General features: G+C 48.9%; 1 protein-coding gene across 2 annotated transcripts in view; it reads left to right on the top strand.

The window, feature by feature from the left end:
* Positions 1-21,256, top strand: part of CHAT (choline O-acetyltransferase) — a 51,620-nt gene that overhangs the window by 17,651 nt on the left and 12,713 nt on the right. For both annotated transcript variants that reach the window (XM_023761314.1, XM_023761315.1), the window contains exon 7: positions 19,473-19,642. In XM_023761314.1, coding sequence (XP_023617082.1) covers positions 19,473-19,642 — 170 coding nt within the window. The remainder of the gene's footprint in view (positions 1-19,472; positions 19,643-21,256) is intronic.

Here is a 21,256-nt window from a genome sequence, read left to right as displayed (position 1 = left end):
GGTTAGGACTTCATCTTAGGAATTTTGGGAGAACACAATTTATCTCATGATGGGAGGGAAGTGAAAGACAGAGGTGCATAATGGATAATGGAAATAGGTAGTGCAGTTCATGGTTTGGGGATGTCATTGACACGAGTCATGTTGCAATGGGGGTAACCGACTGTGTGAACCAAAAGGTGACGAGTATGGTCAGAAGGTTGGATGCTTGAAACTGAGACTTCAGGAGGTGTCCCTGGTCCTGAATTCCCAGATGTGATTAAGGGAGTGGGGACTGATGTTGGACTGCCACCATTGGGAGGTTGAGAGTCTGAGAGAAGAGGATGTGAGCTGGGTTATCCACATGGACATTGAAACTACCGGGACGGTGATTGGAGTAGTGATGGGGAGGAGGAAGCTGAACCAGGAGCCCAGATCTGCACGCTGATGAGTTGTGAGAAGGTTGGTGGAACACAGCAATTAAGGAAGTGTTGGCTGTGATGGGAGGGTAAACGTCTAGCAGGTGCAACTCCAAGGGAAAGGGAGGCGGAGGAGTCATTTGGGAGTGGGAACAGGGAGAATAAAGCCACCTACCTGACCTGGCCCTTGGGGACATGAGTGTCAAGGAAAAGAGTCTTTGAAAGGGCACAGGGATGTGTAACCCTCAGGGGATACCACCTTCAGGTGAGGCAGAAGGTGAACAGAGAATGCGTTCGGAAGAAGTTAATGATGCAAGGGGACCAGCCATCACTAGTCAGGCATCATGGAGGGTTCAGGAAGGAGGAAAGGCGAGGGCAACAGACCCAGGAACAGCGGCCGTCATTGCAAACAATACTCCCCAATTCCTAACTCCTGGGAAGCTACTCTCTCCTGGTTCCAGGCAGGCCTGTCTGGTGGTTATGGGGCTGGGACATCTTTCCAGCCCATAGTGGCATCACAATTAACACCACGGGGTGGGTGCTTTTCAGGCCATCTCAGGCCTGGTGCCCAGTTCATTCCTTTTATGTAGTCCATCGCACGCCTGCATCTCCACCTCCCTTCCAGGAATAGGGCAGAGACCAGTGCTTATGGTAGTGGGCCCAGGCAGGTGCTGTCCTGCACAAGGCCTGTGCTCAAATGAAATCTGCCCTTAAATTCTCATGGGGTCAACTGAGGCCCAGCGAGGCTATTGATTTCATTAACCCTCTCTCCTCAACAGAAGAGGCGGTCCACCCACCCCCAGGCAGGCTGGCTCCCTGTGAGGTCCCAGGTTCCTCAGCCCAACCTCCCTGCGATGCCATTGAGAGGGTGGAGGTCACAGAAGTCCAGTGGCACCACCATGGCACAGCCCACAAGCAGTGGGGCCAGATATCTGCTATGAAGTCCATGCCCTCCCTATGTGCTCAGTGTCCCCACACCTCCACAGCCCCTCACACAGCGCTTCTCATACAGCGCTCACTGACAAGGTGGTGCAGGACGTGTGTGTATTGTCGTCTCCATTGGCAGCCCGGTCATCCACAGCCAATGCCGAGAGACCTCCCGGGAGAGTCAAGGCTACCAGCCCCACCAGGACCATCACTGGTCTTTATTGGGGAGACTGGAATAAGCAGGATTATTAGGACACAAATAGGATAAAACCAAAGGAATATCTCCAAAAGGAGTCCTACCCCAGGAGGGCTTCCTGTGCCAACTAGGACTTGAGGCTTATGCCAACTGCTGTCCTTGTGACTGGGGCTGGCCAATGACATCAGGGTTCTCTAATGAACCCCTTAAAACACACACACACACACACACATACACACACACACACACACACACACACACACACACAACCAGATTCCTCAGGCCCAGTGCTTTCCCAGTAGGTCAGGGGGAGGCCGGGGATCTCCATTTTTAAGCACCACCTGGTGCAGCCAAGGTTGGGACCCCATTGTTAGTGGCCTCTGTGCATGGCGGTCCCCTTGATGCTGGGCCCTGTCCTGGGCACTTCGTTGCTTTAGGTCTTCATTTATAGCCCCGAGGGGAATCTCATCCCCAAGGAATGGAGGAGGCTGTGTCTCCCACGGGTTGAGGGAACCCCACCCTTAGAGGTGTCAGCTGCAGAGCTGGGCCTAAACCAACAGCAGGGCTTGGCAGGCGCCCATAATTTAGGGACCCCCGGAGGGAGGTTCATATCCTCTCAGGACCTTCCTCCCCGGCGAGCTGTGGCTTTCTGAACCCAGAAGGAGCCAACACTGTTATCCTGGTCTGGAAATTTAATTATACATTCAGCCCTGAGTCTGGAAGACTACAGCGCCTGTCAATTTATAGGAAAAGGATAGCCAGCTCGGAGAGCCCCCACCCACCCCACCGCAGCCTGCTGGCTTTCCTGGGTGCTGCTGTGGAGATCCAGCCAACAGGCCTAGAGGCAGATGCCTCCGTTTACACAGTCCCGTAAATATTTATCCCCAGCAGCCAATCAGAGCTGGGACACTGCTGTCAAGGAGGGAGCTGACAGAAGGCGGCTGCCTCTGCAGAAGGCCTCGGTCACGGTTTACAACCACCACTCAGGATGGGGCGTTTGGCTATTTAAATATTGTCAACCAGAGATAGGCAAGTCTGCTGATTTTAAAACCAATTACACATTAGCAGCCTCTCTGATTTAATTGGCCCAGAAATACCGCCTGGGCTCTTGAGGCTGAATGCTGTTTTCCCTCTTGCGGGGAGGTGAGGTTTGATCCAATGCTCCCTCCCACAGGGGACGCATGAAGGCCAGAGCACCCACACAAGCAGAGGCACGTGGTCTAGGGCAAGAGGGCTGGCCTTGACCCGACATCCCTGCTGTGCCCTGGAACCCGGCTTCCGAGGCTAGGGCATGAGGACAGCAGTCCTCCCTGTGGTTAGGACCATGGCGATGAAGAGGGCCAGCAAGCAGTGGTCTGGTGCCTGGCACACAGAGGATGTTCACTAAGTGAAATCTTTATTAGATTTGGGGAAATACTCTGGGGACACAGCCTCTCTGGAAAAATCTGGTGAGCTGAAAATCAGCACCTGTTGAATGGGCACTGTCCATGCAGCAGTGACGGTGGCCTGTGGCCACAGACTGAATGGTCTGTACTCCTTGCCTGGAACCCCAACCCTCGTTAACTCTGAGATGCTCTCCTGCTTCCCTCAGGTCCGCCACGTACCACATGCCCCATGTGCATAGGTTATAGACACCTCTCTTTCATTCCCCCCTGGTTACCATGCCCTCACTTCCATGAAATCGTAGGCAGCACAGTAGTATTTGGGGTACAAGGCAGCTGGGAGGTGGTTTGGGTATCTCCTGCTTTTCTTCACTCACCACCCCTCCCCTGATCCCAGAAGTATGGTAGCTCTTTATGTCTGCCTTTGTGGGAAGCATGGTTAGAGCACAGAGGGAGAAGCAATTCTTGGCTCTTGAGTCTGTTTTTTAAATTAAATTACTGTAAACATATTTGGGGGTAATTGTAGGTGCATACGGACTTGTAAGAAGTAATCTTGACTCTCCCCTTTCCCTACCCAATGCTAACATCTCGCCAAACTCTAGTACAACATCACAACCCGGATGTCGCCACTGAGATAGATAAAATGCAGAACTTCTCCATCCCTTTACAGCTACACCCACTTCCTCCTGCCCCCACCCTTCTCAACCCCTGGCAACCACTAATCTGTATTATTTCAAGGATGTTATATAAATGGAATTATATAGTATGAATCTTCAGAGGTTGGCCTCCCTCCCACCCCACTCAGTGTAATTCTCTAGATTCATCCATGGCATTGCATGTGCCGGAAGTTCATTCCTTTTATGTAGTCCATCGCACGCCTGCATCACAACAGGTGATGTAGCCATTCACCCATCGAAGGACGTTTGATTTTTTCCCCTTCATTTTGGCTATTACAGATAAAGCTACTATGAACATATATGTATAGGTTTTTGTGTAATTGTAATTTTCATTTCAGGAAAAATGCCCAGAAATGAAATTGCTAGGTCATGTGATATCTGCATGTTTAGCTTTTTGAAGAGACTACATTCCCATCAACAATGTCTGAGCGATCTACTTTTTATGCATCCTCATCAGCATTTGGTTTGTCACTATTTTTTATTTTAGTCATTCTGATAGGTCTGTATTGATACCTTACTATAGTTTTAATTTGCATTTCTCTTTATGATTGATGTTGCTGAATATCTCTTCACCTGTTAATTTGCCATCTCTATATCCTTTTTGATGGAATAGTGGCTGTTTGGGATTTTGTTATTGTTTTCTGTTGTTGGGTGAGTTCTAAGAGTTGTTCATGTTCTTTACTAGCCCTTTATTGGATATGTGGTTTTATATTTCCTCCCAATCTGTAGCTTATCTTCTCATCTTCCTAATAGGATGTTTCACTGAGTAAATGTTTTAGTTTTGATAAGAAGTCCAACTTATCAAATTTCCTTTTTATGGATTCTCCATTTGGTGTCAAGTTTAAGAATTCTTTGCCTAGCTTTAGGTCCCAAAGATTACCTTTTTAATTTTTTCTAAAAGTTTTTAAATATTACATTATACATTTAAATTGATGATCCATTTTATTTTTTTTAAATATATTTTATTGTTTTATTGGTTTTTCACAGAGAGGAATGGAGAGGGATAGAGAGTTAGAAACATTGATGAGAGAGAAAGATCCATCAGCTGCCTCCTGCACGCCCTCCACCGGGGATGCACCCACAACCAAGGTACATGCCCTTGACCGGAATTGAACCTGGGACCCTTCAGTCCGCAGTCCAATGCTCTATCCACTGAGCCAAACCAGTTCGGCGATGATCCATTTTAAATTGGTTTTTTATAAGGTGTGAGATTTATGTCCAGGATTTTTATTTATTAATTTACTAGAGGCCCGGTGCACAAAAATTTGTGCACTTGGGGGGGAGGGGGGTCCCTCAGCCTGGCCTGTGCCCTCTTGCAGTCTGGGACCCCTCAAGGGATGACCACCTGCTGGCTTAGGCAGATTGGGCCTAAGATGGCAATCAGACATCCCTCTGGCAGCCTGGCAGCCCTTGGGGGATGTCCACTTGCCAGCGGGGAGCAGGCCTAAACTGCAGTCGGACATCCTTAGCGCTGCTGAGGAGGCAGGAGAGGCTCCCACCACCACCGCTGTACTGGCAGCCATCAGCCTGGCTGGTGGCTGAGCAGAGCTCCTCCCATGTGAGAGCGCCCTGACCACCAGAGGGCAGTTCCTGCATTAAGCGTCTGCCCCCTGGTGGTCAGTGTGTGTCATAGTGACCAGTCATTCCCAGTCGTTCTGCTGTTAGGGTCAGTTTGCATATTACCCTTTTACTATATAGGATAGAGGCCTGGTGCACAGGTGGGGGCCGGCTGGTTTGCCCTGAAGGGTGTCCTGGATCAGGGTGGGGGTCCCGCTTGGGTGCCTGGCCAGCCTGGATGAGGGGATGATGGCTGTTTGCAGCTGGTCGCATCCCCTTCAGGGTGGGGGTCCCCACTGGGGTGCCTGGCAAGTCTGGGTGAGGGGCTGAGGGCCGTTTTCAGGCTGGCAGGTGACTGAAGCTCCCAACCTCTCCTTTTTTTCTTTCTTTTTTTTTATTCTGGGATTTATTTACCTTCTATGGCTGTCACTGGAGCTGAGAGCCGGCTTTAGCTCTGAGGCCCAGCTCCAGCTCTGAGATCTCGGCTGCTGAAAGCAGGTATCTGGGTTTGTTTGGCTTCTATAATTGAAACACTGTTGCAGCTCCAGCTCCGAGGCCGGCTGGCTGAAAGCAGGTTTCTGGGGTTTGTTTAGCTTCTATAATTGCAACATTGTTTCTTAGAGTGCAGCTCAGAGGCCGGCAGCAGCAGGCGGGGAACCTTGGCTTCCTCCATCACTGGAGCAAGCAAGCCTCCTGTTCGCTTCAGCTGCCTGGCTGCTGGCCGCCATCATGGTTGGCAGTTAATTTGCATATCGCCCTGATTAGCCAATGGGAAGCGTGTCGGAGGTAAGGTTAATTACCATGTTTGTCTATTATTAGATAGGATTTATTTTTGCCTATCGGTGTCCAATTGCTCTAGCAACATTTGTTGAAAAAGCCCTCCTTCCTCCTTTACTTTTACACCTTTGTCAAAATCAGTTGGGCATATTTATGTGGGTCTATTTGCAGGTTTTCTATTCTCTTTCATTGGTCTATGTGTTGATCTCTTTGCCAATACCACACATTCTTGGTTATGTGGCTGTATAATGTCTTGAAATTGGGTATACTGATTTCTCCAACTTTATTCTTTTTCAAGATTGTTTTAGCTATTCTAGCTCCTTTGCCTTTTCACACAGACTTTAGAAAATCTTGTCTATACGCACAAAAAGTCTTGCAGGGATTTTGATGGGAGCTGTATTGAATCTGTATATAAATTTTGGAGAATTGACATCTTTGCTGTGCTGAGTCTTCTGATGCCTGAACACAGTGTATCTCTCCATTTACTTAGACCTTTTTGATTTATTTCATCAGTGTTTGTAGTTTCAGCACACAACTCCTATACCTTTTTGCTAGATTTACACAGAAGTGTTTCATTTGTTTTGCACGATAGTAAATGGTATTGTATTTTTAATTTTGGTGTTCGTGTGTTTGCTACTGGGATACAGAAAAACAATTGATTGCCGTATGTTTATCTTATATCCTGCAAACTTGTTGAACTCATTTATCAGTTCTAGGAGAGTTGGGTTTTTTCCTTGGGATTTTCTACATAAACAATCATGTTGTGAAAATAGGGGCAGTTTTTTCCCTTTCTGATCTGTATCCCTTCTATCCCTTTTATTGACTGTTGCACTGAGCGCCTGGTACTATGTGGGACAGCATTGGCAAGACTGGGTGGTATCTTTTCTTGTTCCTGATTTAGACAAAAAGCATGTAATCTTTCACCTATAAGTATGATGTTAGCTATAGGCTGTTTTGTAGATGGTCTTTATGAAGTTGAGGAAGTTTCCATCTATTCTTAATTTTTTGAGATTTCATTATGAGTAGATGTTGAATTCTGTCAAATACTTTCACTGCATCAATTGATATAATGAAATTTTTTTGCAGTCTGTCAATATGATGGATTACATTGATGGATTTTCTTGTATCTCTGAAAGAAGGCCCACTTAGTCATGGAGCATAACTCTTTTTATATGTTGCTTAATTCCATTTGTTTATGTATTGCTTACTACTTTCATATCTATATTCATTAGGATTATTGGTCTATAGTTGTGTGTGTGTGTGTGTGTGTTGTTTTGGTGTGTGTGTGTGTGTGTTGTTTTGGTGTCAGGGTAACACTGGGTTCATGAACTGAATTGCAAAGTGTTGCCTCCTCTTATAATATCTGAATAAATTGTGTACACTTGTGTTAAGTCTTCCTTAAATGTTTGGTAGAATTCTCCAGTGCAACTATCTGTGTCTGAAATTTTCTTTTTTTTGAAGTTTTAAACTTACAAATTCAATTTCCTTAATAGTTATGGAATTATCCAATTTTTATATTTTATGTTTGGTGTATTATAGTAGTTTATACTTTTGAAGGGATTGGTCCATTTCAGTTAAGTTGTCAAATTTATGTCTGTAGAGTCGTTCATAGTATTTCCTGATTATCTTTGATGTGTGCAAGGTCTGTAACGATAGCTGTTTCATCCTGATGGTGTGTCTTTCCTCTCTTGGATTTTGTTGTTGTTAGACTTGCTAGAGATTTGATTGATCTTTTAAAAGAACCAGCTTTCTTTTCATTGATTTTCTATTTTTTGTTTGTTTTGTTTTCAATCTCACTGACTTCCTTCCTCCTGTTTGACCTGTGTTTATTTTGTCTTCTTTTCCTGGTTCTTGAGGTGAGAGCTTATATTATTCATCTGAGACTTTTCTCCTTTCCTAATGTCAGCATCTGTGCTGTACATTTTTTCTCAGTGATGCTTTAGCTGTGCTCACAAATTTTGATATGGTGCATTTTTATTTTCATTCATTTCCATTTTTAGAACATTTCCTTTAAGACTTCCTCTTTGACCCACGGGACTGTTCATGAGTATTTAAATATTTGAAACTTTTTCTGATACTTATTTCTACTTGGATTCCAGTGGTCAGAGAACACATTTTGTAAGATTTCAATTCTTTTCAGTTTGTTAAGGGTGTTTTATGGCTTAGAATATTGTCTACGCTAGCATATGTGTTCCATGGGAACGTGAAAAGAATGTGCATTCTGCTGTTGGTGTGTGGGGTGTTCTATAAATGTCAATTAGATCCTGGCGATTGATTGTGCTGTTGAGTTTTGCTATGTACTTGCTGACTTCCTATCTAGTTTTCTATCAATTATTGAGGGAGGGGTGCTGGAGCCTCCAAATGCAATTGTGGGTTTGTCTATTTCTCCTTCAGTTCTGTCAGTTTTTGCTCCACATGTTTTATCTTGTTTTGTGGTATGTTTAATATATACACATTTAGAATTGTTATGTCTTCTTGGTATTGTTTGTTTTACATGTAATGTCTCTTGTCATTTTCTTTGCTCTGAAGTTTATTTTATCTGATATTAATATAGCCACTCCTGCTTTTTTTAAAATTAATGTTTGCTTAATATATCTTTTTTCCTCTTTTTTACTTTCAACCAACCTATATAATTATATTTGGTATGAGTTTCTTGTAGGTAGCATATATCTGGGACATGTTTTTAATCTACATTGTCAATTTCTGTCAATGTAATAATTGATATTCTGGGGTTTAATTCTGGCATTTTTTTTTCTTTTTCAGTTCTTGCTTTCTTTTTCTTGCCTTCCTATGGGATACTTGAACATTTTCTAGAATTCAATTTAAATTTATCTGCAGTGTTTCAGTGTATCTGTTTGTATAGCTTTTCCTGGTGGTTTCTATAGGTATTACATAATTTATCATAGTCTACTTCTGTTAAAATTTTGCTACTCTAGTGAAGTGTAGAAGGTTTACCACCCTTTACATCTCTTTACTCTTCTCCATTTATAATATAATTGTCTTAAAATATTTTCTCTAATATAAATTTAAAACCACATCAGGCAGTGTTATAATTTTTGCTTCAACAGTGAAATATAATTGAAAAAAAACTCAAAAGGAAAATGAAAATTTGTTTATAAGATTGCTGGAGACAAATTCTCTTTGAGTTTTCTGACCTGAGAATGTTTTGATTTCCCTTTATTCCTGGAGGATATTTTGCTGGATGTAGAATTCTGGGGTGACAGTCCTTTTCCTTTAGCACAGAGAAAGGTCACACCACCTCCCGCCAGCCATAAGGCTTCTGATGAGAAATATGCTGCAATTTCTATTGCTTTTATATTTCTGCATAGGTAAACCATCATCATCATCATATCTCTCTCTCTCTCTCTCTCTCTCTCTCTCTCTCTCTCTCTCTCTCTCCTCGACTTTCTTTTCTTTGTCTTTAGTTTTCATGAGTTGACTATATTATGCCATGGTGTGCATTTCTTTGAATTTATTCTGTTTGAGATTAGCTGAGCCTTCAATCTTTTAGGTTTGTGTCTTTGGCCCAAGTTGGGAAAGTTTCTAGCCATTATTTCTATTAGTGAGATCCTAATCTTTCCTGCCCTGTGAGATCTTTTGTTTCACAGATCCCTTAGGCTCTGTTCTTTTTCTTAATAGTCTATTTTCTCTCTGTTCAAATTGGCTAATTTCTATTGCTTTATCTCCAAGTTCACTGATTTTTTTTTCTCTGCCCACGACATTCTGCTGTTGAGCCCATCGACTGACTTTTTTATATTGGCTTATATATTTCTTAGTTCTAAAATTATCATTTTTTTTATCTTTTAAAAATTTTATTGAATTTATTGAGGTGACATTGGTTAATAAAACTATACAGGATTCAAGTGTATACCATATGTTTATTGTATTGTGTGTTCATTGCCCCAAGTCAAGTCTCCTTCCACCACCATTTGTCCTCCCTTAACCCTCTCCTACCTGGTCCTGTTACTGCACCGGAGCCTGGTGATGTAGTGGGAAGTTTCAGAGAGGAGGGCATTCTATAATCTTATGATTAAAACTCAGTCTTTTAATGGGCCTATGTCCCAGTGTTTGTACTAAGCTGGAAAACTGTTGCTATTTTATTTTAACATGTTCAGCTTTATTGAGGTATCACTGACAAATTAGATCAATTAATTAAAGTGATGATTTAATATAGACTTACATTGTGAAAGGATTCCCCATCTAGTTAAAATACCACATCCATCACCTTACGTATTTTATTTTTGTGTGTGTGAGAACACATAAGTTCTACTCTTAACAAATTTTAGTTACACAATAGAGTGTTATCAACCAAGGTCACCATGTGATACAGTAGATCCTCAGACCTTATTCTTCTCATAGCTCAAAGTTACCAATCTCCCCTTCTTTCCCCTACCCCTTAGCCCATAGCAATCACTTTTATACTCTGTTTCTATGAGTTTGCCTTTTTTTAAAATATTGCACAAATAAGTGATACCATGCAGTGTTTGTCTTTCTATGTCTGACTTATTTCACCCAGCATAATGCCCTGAAAGACCATCCATGCTATTCCAAACAGTAGGATTTTCTTCTTTTTCATGGCTGAGTAATATTTCATTGTATGTAGACACCACATCTTCTTTATTCAGTCATCTGTTGCTGGGCACTTAGGTTGTTTCCATATCTTGGCTGTTGTGAGTAATGCTGCTGTGAATATGGAGTGTAGATATCTCTTTAATATTCTGTGTTTGTTTTCTTTATATGTACCCAGAAGTCATAGGTTTATTTTTAATTTTTGGAGTAACTCCATATTGTTTTCCACAGTGGCTGAACCAATGACCATTTTCATCAACAGTGCATAGGGTGCTTTTCTCCTCCACTTTCTAGACAACATTCAAGTGTCTCAGAAACCTCTGTGATTGTCCAAGCTGCCTTCTTTGTTCTTCTAGTGGCTCCCAGTACATAGTTGAGGGTGTCCAAGGCCTGTCAGTGCACATAGATGCAGACTGATTGGAAGCTGGACCCTTGGGCAGATGGGAAAGGGTGCAGTTAGGCCTGTTTCAGGGAGAAACTGGAGATGGACTTTTTGCCGGCTCCCTCCACACTGGGTTGATGGGAGGTGTGTGTATATGTGTGTGTGGGGGGAAGGGGGGGATGTACTCCTGCACCTTTTTAGACTGTTTATTTGTTTACTATGGTCCTTTGGGTCTCATGAATACAAGCCCTGGTGGCTTTCGGAGCATGTGATCCAGGGCCTGTCCCTTGCACAGAAGCCGAAAAAGCTGGGGTGCCCTTCTTGTATCTAAGCTCCTTCCAGGGAGATCCTGGTGACTGGGGGGGGGGGGGCGCTTCAGGGAGAAGGCAGAGTGGTCCTTCTGTCTTCCCTGGTTTCCAGGGAGCACTGCGTTAGCCCTAGGTGAGTGCTGACAGATGCCTGGCCCTCAGGAAGTAGCAGCCTCCCCCTAATGATTTCCACAGCCAGGTATTATACCGATGCCTCTTCCCAGCTCTGGTGCTCTGGGCTGGGGAGCCCGATGAGACCCATGCTCCTCAGGGGGAATTTTGCAGCTGAGATATTCTTCCCAAATATCAGCAGCCACCCGAGGGAGCAGGGCCAGCCTTCCTTGCATCTCCGCCCTTCCTATCTGTCTGTGTGTGACGTCTTCTGTAAATCCTTCCTTGTAAAACTTCTGGTCAGCTAGTCTTCAGCTGGTTATTCAGGTTGAGTATTGTGTATTTTGGTTGTATTTCCCGTTTAATCCTGGGAGTAGGTGAGTGTAACTTCCATCTGCGCCACCACCACCTTGGATCACCTTCATATTTTTTACTAGAGTCCAGGCACACGAAATTTGTGCAAGGGTAGGGTCCCTAGGCCTGGCCTGCGATCAGGGCCCATCTTCCCTGGCTGCCAGTAGCCAACCCTACCCCCCGCCACCACTGGTTGCCCTCTGTGTGTGGGGCAACTGGCAGGGTGATGGCTGGCGCCACCCACGTCTGCCACCACTCAACCCCAGTTCCCAGTTCCCCTTTGGACGATCGGGTCCTGCGGGTTGGGGGCAGCTCCTGCATTGAGTGTGCTGGTGGTCAGTGTGCATCATATCCAACTGGTCATTCTGCTGTGCATCATATCCAACTGGTCATTCTGCCGTTCGGTCGATTTGCATATTACACTATATATTTATATTTTTCTCAAATGCACTCATAAATGCTCTTTCAAGCACTGTTTATGAGGGCTAATTTAAAAATATTTGTTAAATAAGTCTAACATTTCTGTCATCTCAGTGTTGGCACCTACTGATTGTCTTTTTAAATTCAATTTGAGGTTCCCCCTGTTTAAATTCAATTTGAGGTTCCCCCTGTTCTTGGTGTGACAAGTGATGTCCTATTGGACATATTATGCTCTGAGACCTGGATCTTATTTAAACCTCTTGTTTTAGTTGGCTTCTTCCGGTACTGCTCTGACAGGGGCAGGGGTGGGCTGCCTTGCTACAGTCAGGTGGGGTAGAAGTTCAGGGTCTTCATGTAGTCTATATTGACATGCCATGGGAGGTGTTCTTTGCTACTGGTAGGGAGTTATGAATTTAACCACCCCCCACATGGTCTCTACTGATGCTGTGTGGGGGGTAACTGTGGTGGCAGTTACTGCCCAATGGAGATGGAAGTCCCAGCTTCCATCTGAGACCAGGCCTTCTCTGAAACCACCGAGATGAGATGCCTCATTACAGTCTGGTGATGCTAGAAGTCTAGGCTCTCCACTTCCTCTTTGCTGGGGGGAGTAAGTTACGATCTAAAAGTTTTCTGTCTTGCAAGACTCTCTTACCTGGTCCTTTGGCTAAAGAGAGCAGGCTTTTATCAGGCTGCTGTTGTGTTTGTTTATTTTTTGTGCACTCTTGTTTGTATTTTTATGTTGCTGGCTACTTCAGCTCCAAGTCTGAAGTTTTCTAAAACAGAAAACCTAAAGACTCAGTGGCTTGAACAACAGACATCTATTTCTCACAGTTTTGGAGGCTAGAAGTACAAGATCAAGGTGCTGTCAGGGTTGGTTTCTCCCGAGGCCACTCTCTCTGGCTTGCGGATGATTACCATCTCAGTGCATCCTCCCATGGCCTTTCCTCTTTGCAAATCCATCCCTGGGGTCTCTTCCTCTTCTTATCAGGACAACAGGGATGTTGGTTTAGGGCTCCACCCTTATGACTTCACTTAACCTTAATGAGCTCTTTAAAGGCCCTGCCTCAAAATACAGTCACATTGGGGGTAGGGTTTCAATATATAAATTCGAGGGCAGAGGGAGGGGACATAATTCAGTCCATAACAGCCAGGTAACACACCATCATGTGTTCCTGTGTCCTGAGGTTCTTAGTCATTCTGATTTCCTCTTTCCATCTTTCAGTCTTCTATGTTTGTTTTAAATATAGTGGGAGGAGTAGGGAAAAGTCCACTTGCTCTTCCTAGAAGTAGAAGTCCCTCCTTGTTGAGCTTCTAAAGAGCCTTTGTAACTCAAGTCAAAGCAGTTCTGATTTGCAAAGACCGAGTTTAATTGTGCAAGAGACACATTTCTTAGAATTCTCATAACCTCCTGGGGTGGGGAGCATAAAGATTGCCCCATAAGCCATAGAGTAGAGAAGTATATGGCATGTGTGATGGCAGGTTTCCCTCTCAAGGGAGGTCCGACCCCTTCATCTGGGGAGGCAGGATGCTCAGATGGGGTTCACAGTGGTTTAGAACAGTGGTTCTCGGGTCTCGACCCCTTAGGGGGTCGAACGACCCTTTCACAGGGGTCGCCTAAGACCATCAGAAAACACATATATAAATACCTATTGTTTTTTGTGATTAATCACTATGCTTTAATTATGTTCAATTTGTAACAATGAAATTGGGGGTCACCACAACATGAGGAACTGTAGTAAAGGGTCGCGGCATTAGGAAGGTTGAGAACCACTGATTTAGAAGCTATAAGCCTCTGAGGAGGTGCTAGGTGCCTCCATCTCCCTAGACCATGTGAAGCTGACCCAGGCCAACTTCCCAGAGCAAACAAGTGTCGCAGCGAAGGCTGTGTGTGTGTGTGTGGCTGTGTGTGTGTGTGTGTGTGTGTGTGTACAGCACCTGAGAGTTCTGCAGGCTTCCAAAGGCAGAGGTGCCATGCTGGTTTTCTCTTTGCTCACCTTAGTCACAGCCTGTAAGCTTTCCTCCGCTAACAGAAGCTCCAGGGCCCTCCAAGCCCCGGTGGCCTCTGGAATGTCTGCATCCCCAAAGCTGTCAACTCCCCACGCGTGGGTGGCAGGACAAGCTCCTCCTATTAGTCAAGTCCGGCTTCTCACTATTAAGCAGGGGCTCCTGGAGGAAGATTGATTTATCGCATTAAATGAGCCTCCGTGAGCTCGATGGCGATGTCACAAGACAAACGGCCCCTGCCGTGTGCCTCAGTCCTCGGCTCCGCGTTTCCAGCACATTTGAGCCAGAGTCATGGTGGATGAGTTTGGCTGGAGTTTATTTTCTGCCTCCCACGATAAACTTGTCAGCATTTGACCGATCAGCTCCTTGTATGCAGGGAGTTCATTTGCAAGGCCACCTGGCATCCCCATTCGGCTGTCCTGCTCCCATTTCACTCTGTCTAATGAGCCAGGACCTGGTTCCTGTTGGCTGGCGCTGAGCTCCAGGGCCCTGCACAACCAGCATGCCAGGAGTGATGGCTCAGCCCTCCCAGGAGTCCCCCTCTCCTGTCTGGAGGGGGGCGGGGCACCGATGCCTGGGAAGCTATCCTTTTTTCCTGCCCAGCTGGGAAGGAGTATGCCAAGCCTCCACTTTCCTCCTCAGAGGCTCTGTCAGGCCTGCTCCCTATCCTCTGGCTGGACTCCTGTGGGGTTCCTGGGGAGCTGCAGCCTTCCCACCCACCTTGGCCTTGGAGCTGTTCCTAGGGAAACCTTGGTGTAGGCAGACACCAAACCTGGGTTCTCAGAGCTCACTGAGATATGGCCAACAGGGCCAAGGTGGGCAGCATTGGGGCTGCTCATGGCCCTGTCTGGGTCCAGGCCCGTGCCCTTTCCAAGGGCCCTTCCCAAGCTGTTGGCAACCTAGACTCTCTCTGACCACATCAGCCTCTGCCCAGACCTGCCAGTGGCTCCCTGCTGTGCTAGATGAAGTCCATCTTCCCAATGCTGCTATTCATCCTTGATGCTCCGCACCCGCCTTGGCATTAGGTGTGATCAAGGGCAGCTCCCTTCATGTCCTGGGTGACTTCAGGTAAGACATGCAGCTCCTCTGTGCCTCACTGGGAGTGGGATGGTAACAGTGCTCGTTCAATATTCACCTGTGTGAGAGCTTAGACTGATGCCTGGCACATAGCAGGAGCTCAGCAAGGTTAGCCAACAGCACCACTGTACTGGGTCCTGCCAGCCTCACCTGCACCCTGCACGCCTTAACCACAGCCTGCTCTCTGCCTCCCAGCCCTCGGAGCCTGTTCTCATACTATTGTCCCCTTCCTGACATGCTTCTCCCTTCTTCTCTGTGTACCTGAATCTGACCCAGGCCTCCCCATGCGCTGAAGTCATTAGCCAGCCTGGGAGCCCAAAGGAACCCCCAGAATGGCACATGGTGCAGGACCAGACAACATGGTAACTGGTCAGGATTCCTACTGGAGCAGAGAGGGGTAGAGCTTGGAGCCTTGCAAAGCGTCATGATTCCCTTCCCATCTCCTTTCCACTCCTCACTCCCCCATGAAGCTCCATGCCCCCCAAGGTAGTGGTTTTCTGACCCTCCAGCAGCCATGGCCTTTCCTGTTGGCCAGCTGGGCTCCTCTGGGCTCCCACTCTGAGCTGTGCACATAGATCTCACCCTTACCTGCTCATACACTATCAAGTTCATTGCCAGCCATAGACATTGCCTGCCTGAGCTTGGGGCCCAGATCACGCCGTCTGCAAGCTCATAGATGGGGGAGGGGACCAGATCAGGGCTTCTGGGGCTGGACTGGCAGTGTCTGCTTGAGGCATGGATATCGGGGCAGGATGCACTGGAGGGTATGTGCTGTGTGGTAGTAGACAGTTGTGTAGAGGGAATTGGACCAGCCCTGGCTCAGGTGCTGTGTGAGGCTGGCCTGGTGGACAGAGCATGGGCTCCTCATCTGCACTGAGCAGGTGGCTCCAGGTGTGAGGAGTCCTGGAGGGCAGGAACTCTGTCTGGGCTCCTCCCCCTGTGCCTGGACACAGGGCCAGCACTGTTAGAGGACTGGGAGCGTGAGAGGGTCCTGGAAGCATGGCTTTGGTAGGCAGCCTGGGAGAAGGGCGCCCATCCTGGGGACAGCCTGCGCAGTGGTGAGGGGCTATGTGTGCACAGGTGTCCAGGGAGTGGCAGGAGGCTGGTGTGCGGTCCATGCAAAGAGCAAGGGGAGTTGAGCCCTGAGGGCAGCAGAGGCTAGCTCTGGACCCAGGAGTTGTGTTGAGAAGTTCGGATTCTACCTGGTGGGCAGGAGGAGCTGTTTCAGGTTGAAGGGGTGACATGGTGACTCCACCACACTTAAGGAGCAGAGGGAAGGCAGGGCCACGGGTCTCATTTATCTTTAGCTCCTCAGCTTCGTGTTCACGAGATTGAGGAGGAGAGCCTAGGCCATGTGGAAGGTGATTTGTCATCCTAGCCCCATAGGGATCAAGAGGCATCCTGAAAGTACGGTGCTCCCCAAACCCTCATTATTCTAGGAGGGGGCGGTGGATGGCAGAGAATGGCTGGTCACCCTCCTTCCCAGAGTAGATGTTCTACTCTGGGTGATGGCTCCTTCCCCAAGAATTTTCAAAAAGTGGGAGGAAGGGGATGGTTAGAGACGGGAAACGTCTTTCACAGGAAGACATGTGGAAACTTCTCATGAACCTGGAGGAACCGCCTGGGCAGGATAGGGAACAGCACAGGTAGCCTTAGCATCGTGTGCCCAGCAGGTGCTGAGGAGACCCGGGGAGGGCCTCAGGGATTACCTCACTCGAGGCCCACAGCACCAGCAGCGGGGACTCTCCACAAGCCTGAGAGAGTGAGCAGCCAGAGAGGCTAGGGCAAGGCCAAGGGTAAGGAGGAGCAGACAGGACCTCACCTAGGACCACTCCAGGGCCCAGCTGGACAGAAGAAAGGACAGGCACTTTCTTGATGTGGTCCTCCACTAGCTTCATCGGCCGTGCCTGGACTCAGCCCCCCACTGCCTGGGGACGGTGCTGTGTGCTTGCTGCGACCCACAGGCAGGGCCAGGCTGGTGAACAGAGCCTGCAAGGAGACCTCGAGCCTGAGAGTGGGAGCTGCGTCTGCTCCCACACGTTCCCTTCAGGAGGCGATTCCAGGCGACTGTGAGATGGTGGGCGTAATTCTTGGCTTGAGGCTCTGGAAGAAGAGAAGGCTCCAAAGCCGGGCCCTGAAAGGGGGAGTCCCGACTCAGCAGGACCCCAGTGGGGAAGGGAAGGCACAGGAGCCCAGAGTGCAAGTGGCTGCACATGCAGAGGGCTGTGCACCTGGGCTCAGAACCAAGGGGCACAGGAGATGGGAGGCCAGCACTCCGGACCAGGGCCACCCAAGTGGGAGAAGGGAGGGACTTGGCTATCATCTTGGAGCCCCCCATATTCCACAAAGACAACAGCCTTCTGGACAAGGACCTTGAATTTAAATACCTGCAGACTACAGGGGGCTGTATTATGAGCAGAAACTATGTAAAGCAAGGGTGCACCTTCTCAGCTGCAGCTAATCCCTGCAATGTAGGGATGTGAGCCCAATGCACGAGGCAGTGCACGTTAGGTTAAACATGGCCACAGGTGACAGAAAACCCACAATAACAGTGGTTTAAAAATACCGGGGCCCTTCTCCCTTTCACATGTGCCAGAAGTGAGCCAGCGCTGACGCAGGCGGCTGGGGCTCTTCCATCTCGCTGCGAGGGCATGGCCCTCGCCCCCCTGGTCCCGGGTGGAGGCTAGAGCTCCAGTGATTACACCTGTGTTCCGGGCAGCAGGATGGAGGAAGGCGGGAAGAAGGGCAAAGAGCACATGTCAGTCATCTCCAAGGAGGTTTCTTAGAAGCTGTCAGGTAGTGCTTCAATCTAGATCCTGCTGGAAGGGCTTAGACCAGGGGTGGGCAAACTTTTTGACTCGAGGGCCACAATGGGTTCTTAAACTGGACCGGAGGGCTGGAACAAAAGCATGGATGGAGTGTTTGTGTGAACTAATACAAATTCAAAGTAAACATCATTACATAAAAGGGTACGGTCTTTTTTTTTTTAGTTTTATTCATTTCAAACGGGCCGGATCCGGCCTGCGGGCCGTAGTTTGCCCACGGCTGGCTTAGACACATGGTTACCCTAGCTTAAGGGAGGCTGGGCAGTGCAGCTGTACATCTGGTTGCCGCTGTGCCAGCTGAAAACCAGGTGTCCTGCAGCTGAAGGCAGCATGGACATTGCAATATGCAGCCAGCAATCACACACTCGCTGCCTGTCTGCCTCAAACACCACCCCCACCTTCCCTGCAGGCAATATCCTGGGACTCAGGGTGGTGAGGGCAGCCCTCATCCTGGTACAGCAGCCAGTCCGGAAGTCTGGCTCTCTGGGTGATGTGCAGCCTCTCCAGCGGTCCTGGTGCCACACCCCGTGTGGGTGGTGGAGAGGGACACAGCCGCCACCATGAAGACTCCTGACTGGAGAAGGGCCAGGCAGACCAGCCCTGGGGCCCCGGGCAGGCTTTGTGGTGGAGGAAGCTGCCGGCAGCCCATCTGGCTGGCCTAGCTCTGCTCTGGGAGGAACCCCATGCCCAGTGTCCCTGGGGAGGGTCCCAGCTCCCTTGGCAACAGGCCTCCTACACAACTCGGTGGCTTTTAATCTGTTTGTCGTGATGAGTCCATTGGCTTGAAAGGGCCCCATGGGCTCATCTGGTCACAGGTTTAGGGCAGCCTGGCCCTTCCATCTGCCCCTGCATGGACATAGCTGCGGAGGGGGCAGGGTGCGGGGAGCAGGAGGGCGGGCCTGGCTCTCTTACTTCTGACTTCCATGTGAAACAGACTAATTTTAAAATTCTGGAATCTAATGTTTGAAAAGCATAGTTCAGGACAAATAAATATGCCCGTGTGGCAGATTGGGGTTGTGGTGTGGAGCGAGGTGCTGTGGGTGGAGAATTGGCGCTGTGGATGGGGAATTGGCGCTGTGGGTGGGGAATTGGCGCTGTGGGTGGGGAATTGGCGCTGTGGGTAGGGGATTGGCGCTGTGGGTGGGGAATTGGCGCTGTGGGTGGGGAATTGGCGCTGTGGATGGGGCATTGGAATTGGCGCTCCTCCCCTGCGTAGAGTCTAGTGTCCATGCACAAAGCTCTGCACCAGCTCCTTTCACTTAGACAGGCAGAGCAGTGGCCACACATCTGGAGGCAGAACTGGCCACAGCTGGGGGGAACTCAGGCTAGTACAGAAGCTCAGACAGTCTGGCTGACTTCAGAGCCCACCCACTGGGATAGGGGAGGGGTCAGGACTGGCTCAAGATCTGGGTGTCTGGGTGTGTGTCTGCCTATGGAGTGTGAGGCGGTGCAGAGGGGGCCCCAGGCCCTGAGTGGGACAGGTGATGAGTCCTTGCTTGCCCGCCCTGCAGACTCCACCAACCGGGATTCGCTGGACATGATCGAGCGCTGCATCTGCCTAGTGTGCCTGGACGCCCCGGGGGGCTTGGAGCTCAGTGACACCAACAGGGCGCTCCAGCTCCTTCACGGCGGAGGCTGCAGCAAGAACGGGGCGAACCGCTGGTACGACAAGTCCCTGCAGGTGAGTCGCCCCTGCCGCGTGGCCAGTGGCCCGAGCCAGCACTGCTCACGTGGGGCTGACCCGCTCTCTGGCCTCTGCTGGCCAGGATGCTGCATGCGGGGCCCAGGGAGCTGGAGGGGTTGGAGATGTGGCCTTGGTGTCAGCCCAGGAGCAGGTGGCCAAACCCCACTCAAGCTCAGTAACCTTCCTGCAGCCGGTGCCGTGCCGGGTCCTCTGGGTCGGCCCTGGGCTCACTCCCCATCTCCCACCACACACTGTAAGGAGAGGGCCTGCCAGGGCCCCCACCAAACACGTCCTCAACACGTTCAGCAAGAATCACATCTGACGCCCAGAGATGTTCCGTGTTTCTGAGTTTCTGTCACCCTGGCTGGCCATTGGACACACCTCCCTTCATCCCTGGGAGGTAGGGCAGCCCAGCATCTCCACAGAAGAAAAATCAAAATAAAATAAAGCAATTCATTTTTTTTTTCATTCGTATGACGTTAGCTCAGAAACAAGGCACTTGCCTTGGCCTGGAGAAAACACTCATGCAGATGGGGGGGGGGGGGTCAGGGGGGCCACTCATTCCCGTTCTTACATCCTTTTTGCCCCAGCATGCCCACCCTAAATCTAATCTTGTTTGTTTTTAAAGCCACCGCACTGTCACAGTGACCCAATTAAACAGCAGAACGATCTCTGGCTTCGGGTTGGCATCGCTCACACGTAATGAGCGTTTAGGCTTATTTTGTCCTCCTCTGCCCTGCGTCCTGCAGTTACCCTCTCATCGGGGTGCATATTGCTGCTGCTACTTCCGATGCGTCCTCGCTGCTGCGCTGGCTGTCAGCCTTCACAGCGATGCTAATGGCTTACCTTCCACGGAGCAGCTGTGGGAGGGAAATGATATAATGGAGGTACAGGACATGAAGCATAGTAAGGCTTGGCAGCCGTCGGTAAAAGGCCCTGTGTGCCTGCCTTTCTTTTAGTGGCAGGGACAGAAAAACATCAGTGTGTGAGTGGGCACCGTCCTCCCCTCCCGGCCTCATGTGGGGACTGTACCCACCTCTGCGTTCTGTTGGAGGTGGGGCAGGTTGCCAGGCGAGCTGGAGAAGCCCGCTGGCTTCCTGGACAGGAATTGGAAGAAGAGAGAGCATCCTGGGACAGAAGGCAGGGGCCCTGGGGGAGGGGCGAGAAAAGGGGGGAGCTCTGAGACTCTGTGGGAAGTTTGAAGAATGGGAGCGAAGACTGGGGCAGCTGGCAGCTGTGGGCCCCTGGGGGAGAGTGGAGACAGTGGGCCCGGTGTGTGCTGTGTGCCGTGTGCCCGGCAGGCTTCAGTAGCTCTCAGTAGCTCGTTCGCTCGCCTGGTTGGTTATGGCTGGTGGGCTAGTGTCTCCTGAGTGTGGCGAGCTGGCCGAGCTCCCGGTGGCCCTGCTTTACTTGGGTGATGCTGTAAGAGTCGATGCTCATTTTCATTCCTTTCTCCCAGTGTTTCTGTGCACAGTATGTCCCTTTTCCGTGCCAGCTGACTACAGCCTCTGTAAGATCATGAAAATTCATAAGTCCCCGTCCCAGTTCTCATGGTCCTTCCATGTGCCTTCTCTGGAGCCCTCAGATCAGTGCTGTGAGACAGCCTGTCGG

The sequence above is a fragment of the Myotis lucifugus genome, unplaced genomic scaffold (genome assembly GCF_000147115.1).
Source record: "Myotis lucifugus unplaced genomic scaffold, Myoluc2.0 scaffold_206, whole genome shotgun sequence".
Classification (NCBI taxonomy): Eukaryota; Metazoa; Chordata; class Mammalia; order Chiroptera; family Vespertilionidae; genus Myotis; species Myotis lucifugus.
The sequence above is the reverse complement of the archived record's forward strand: the minus strand, read 5'-3'. Positions and strand labels throughout refer to the sequence as shown.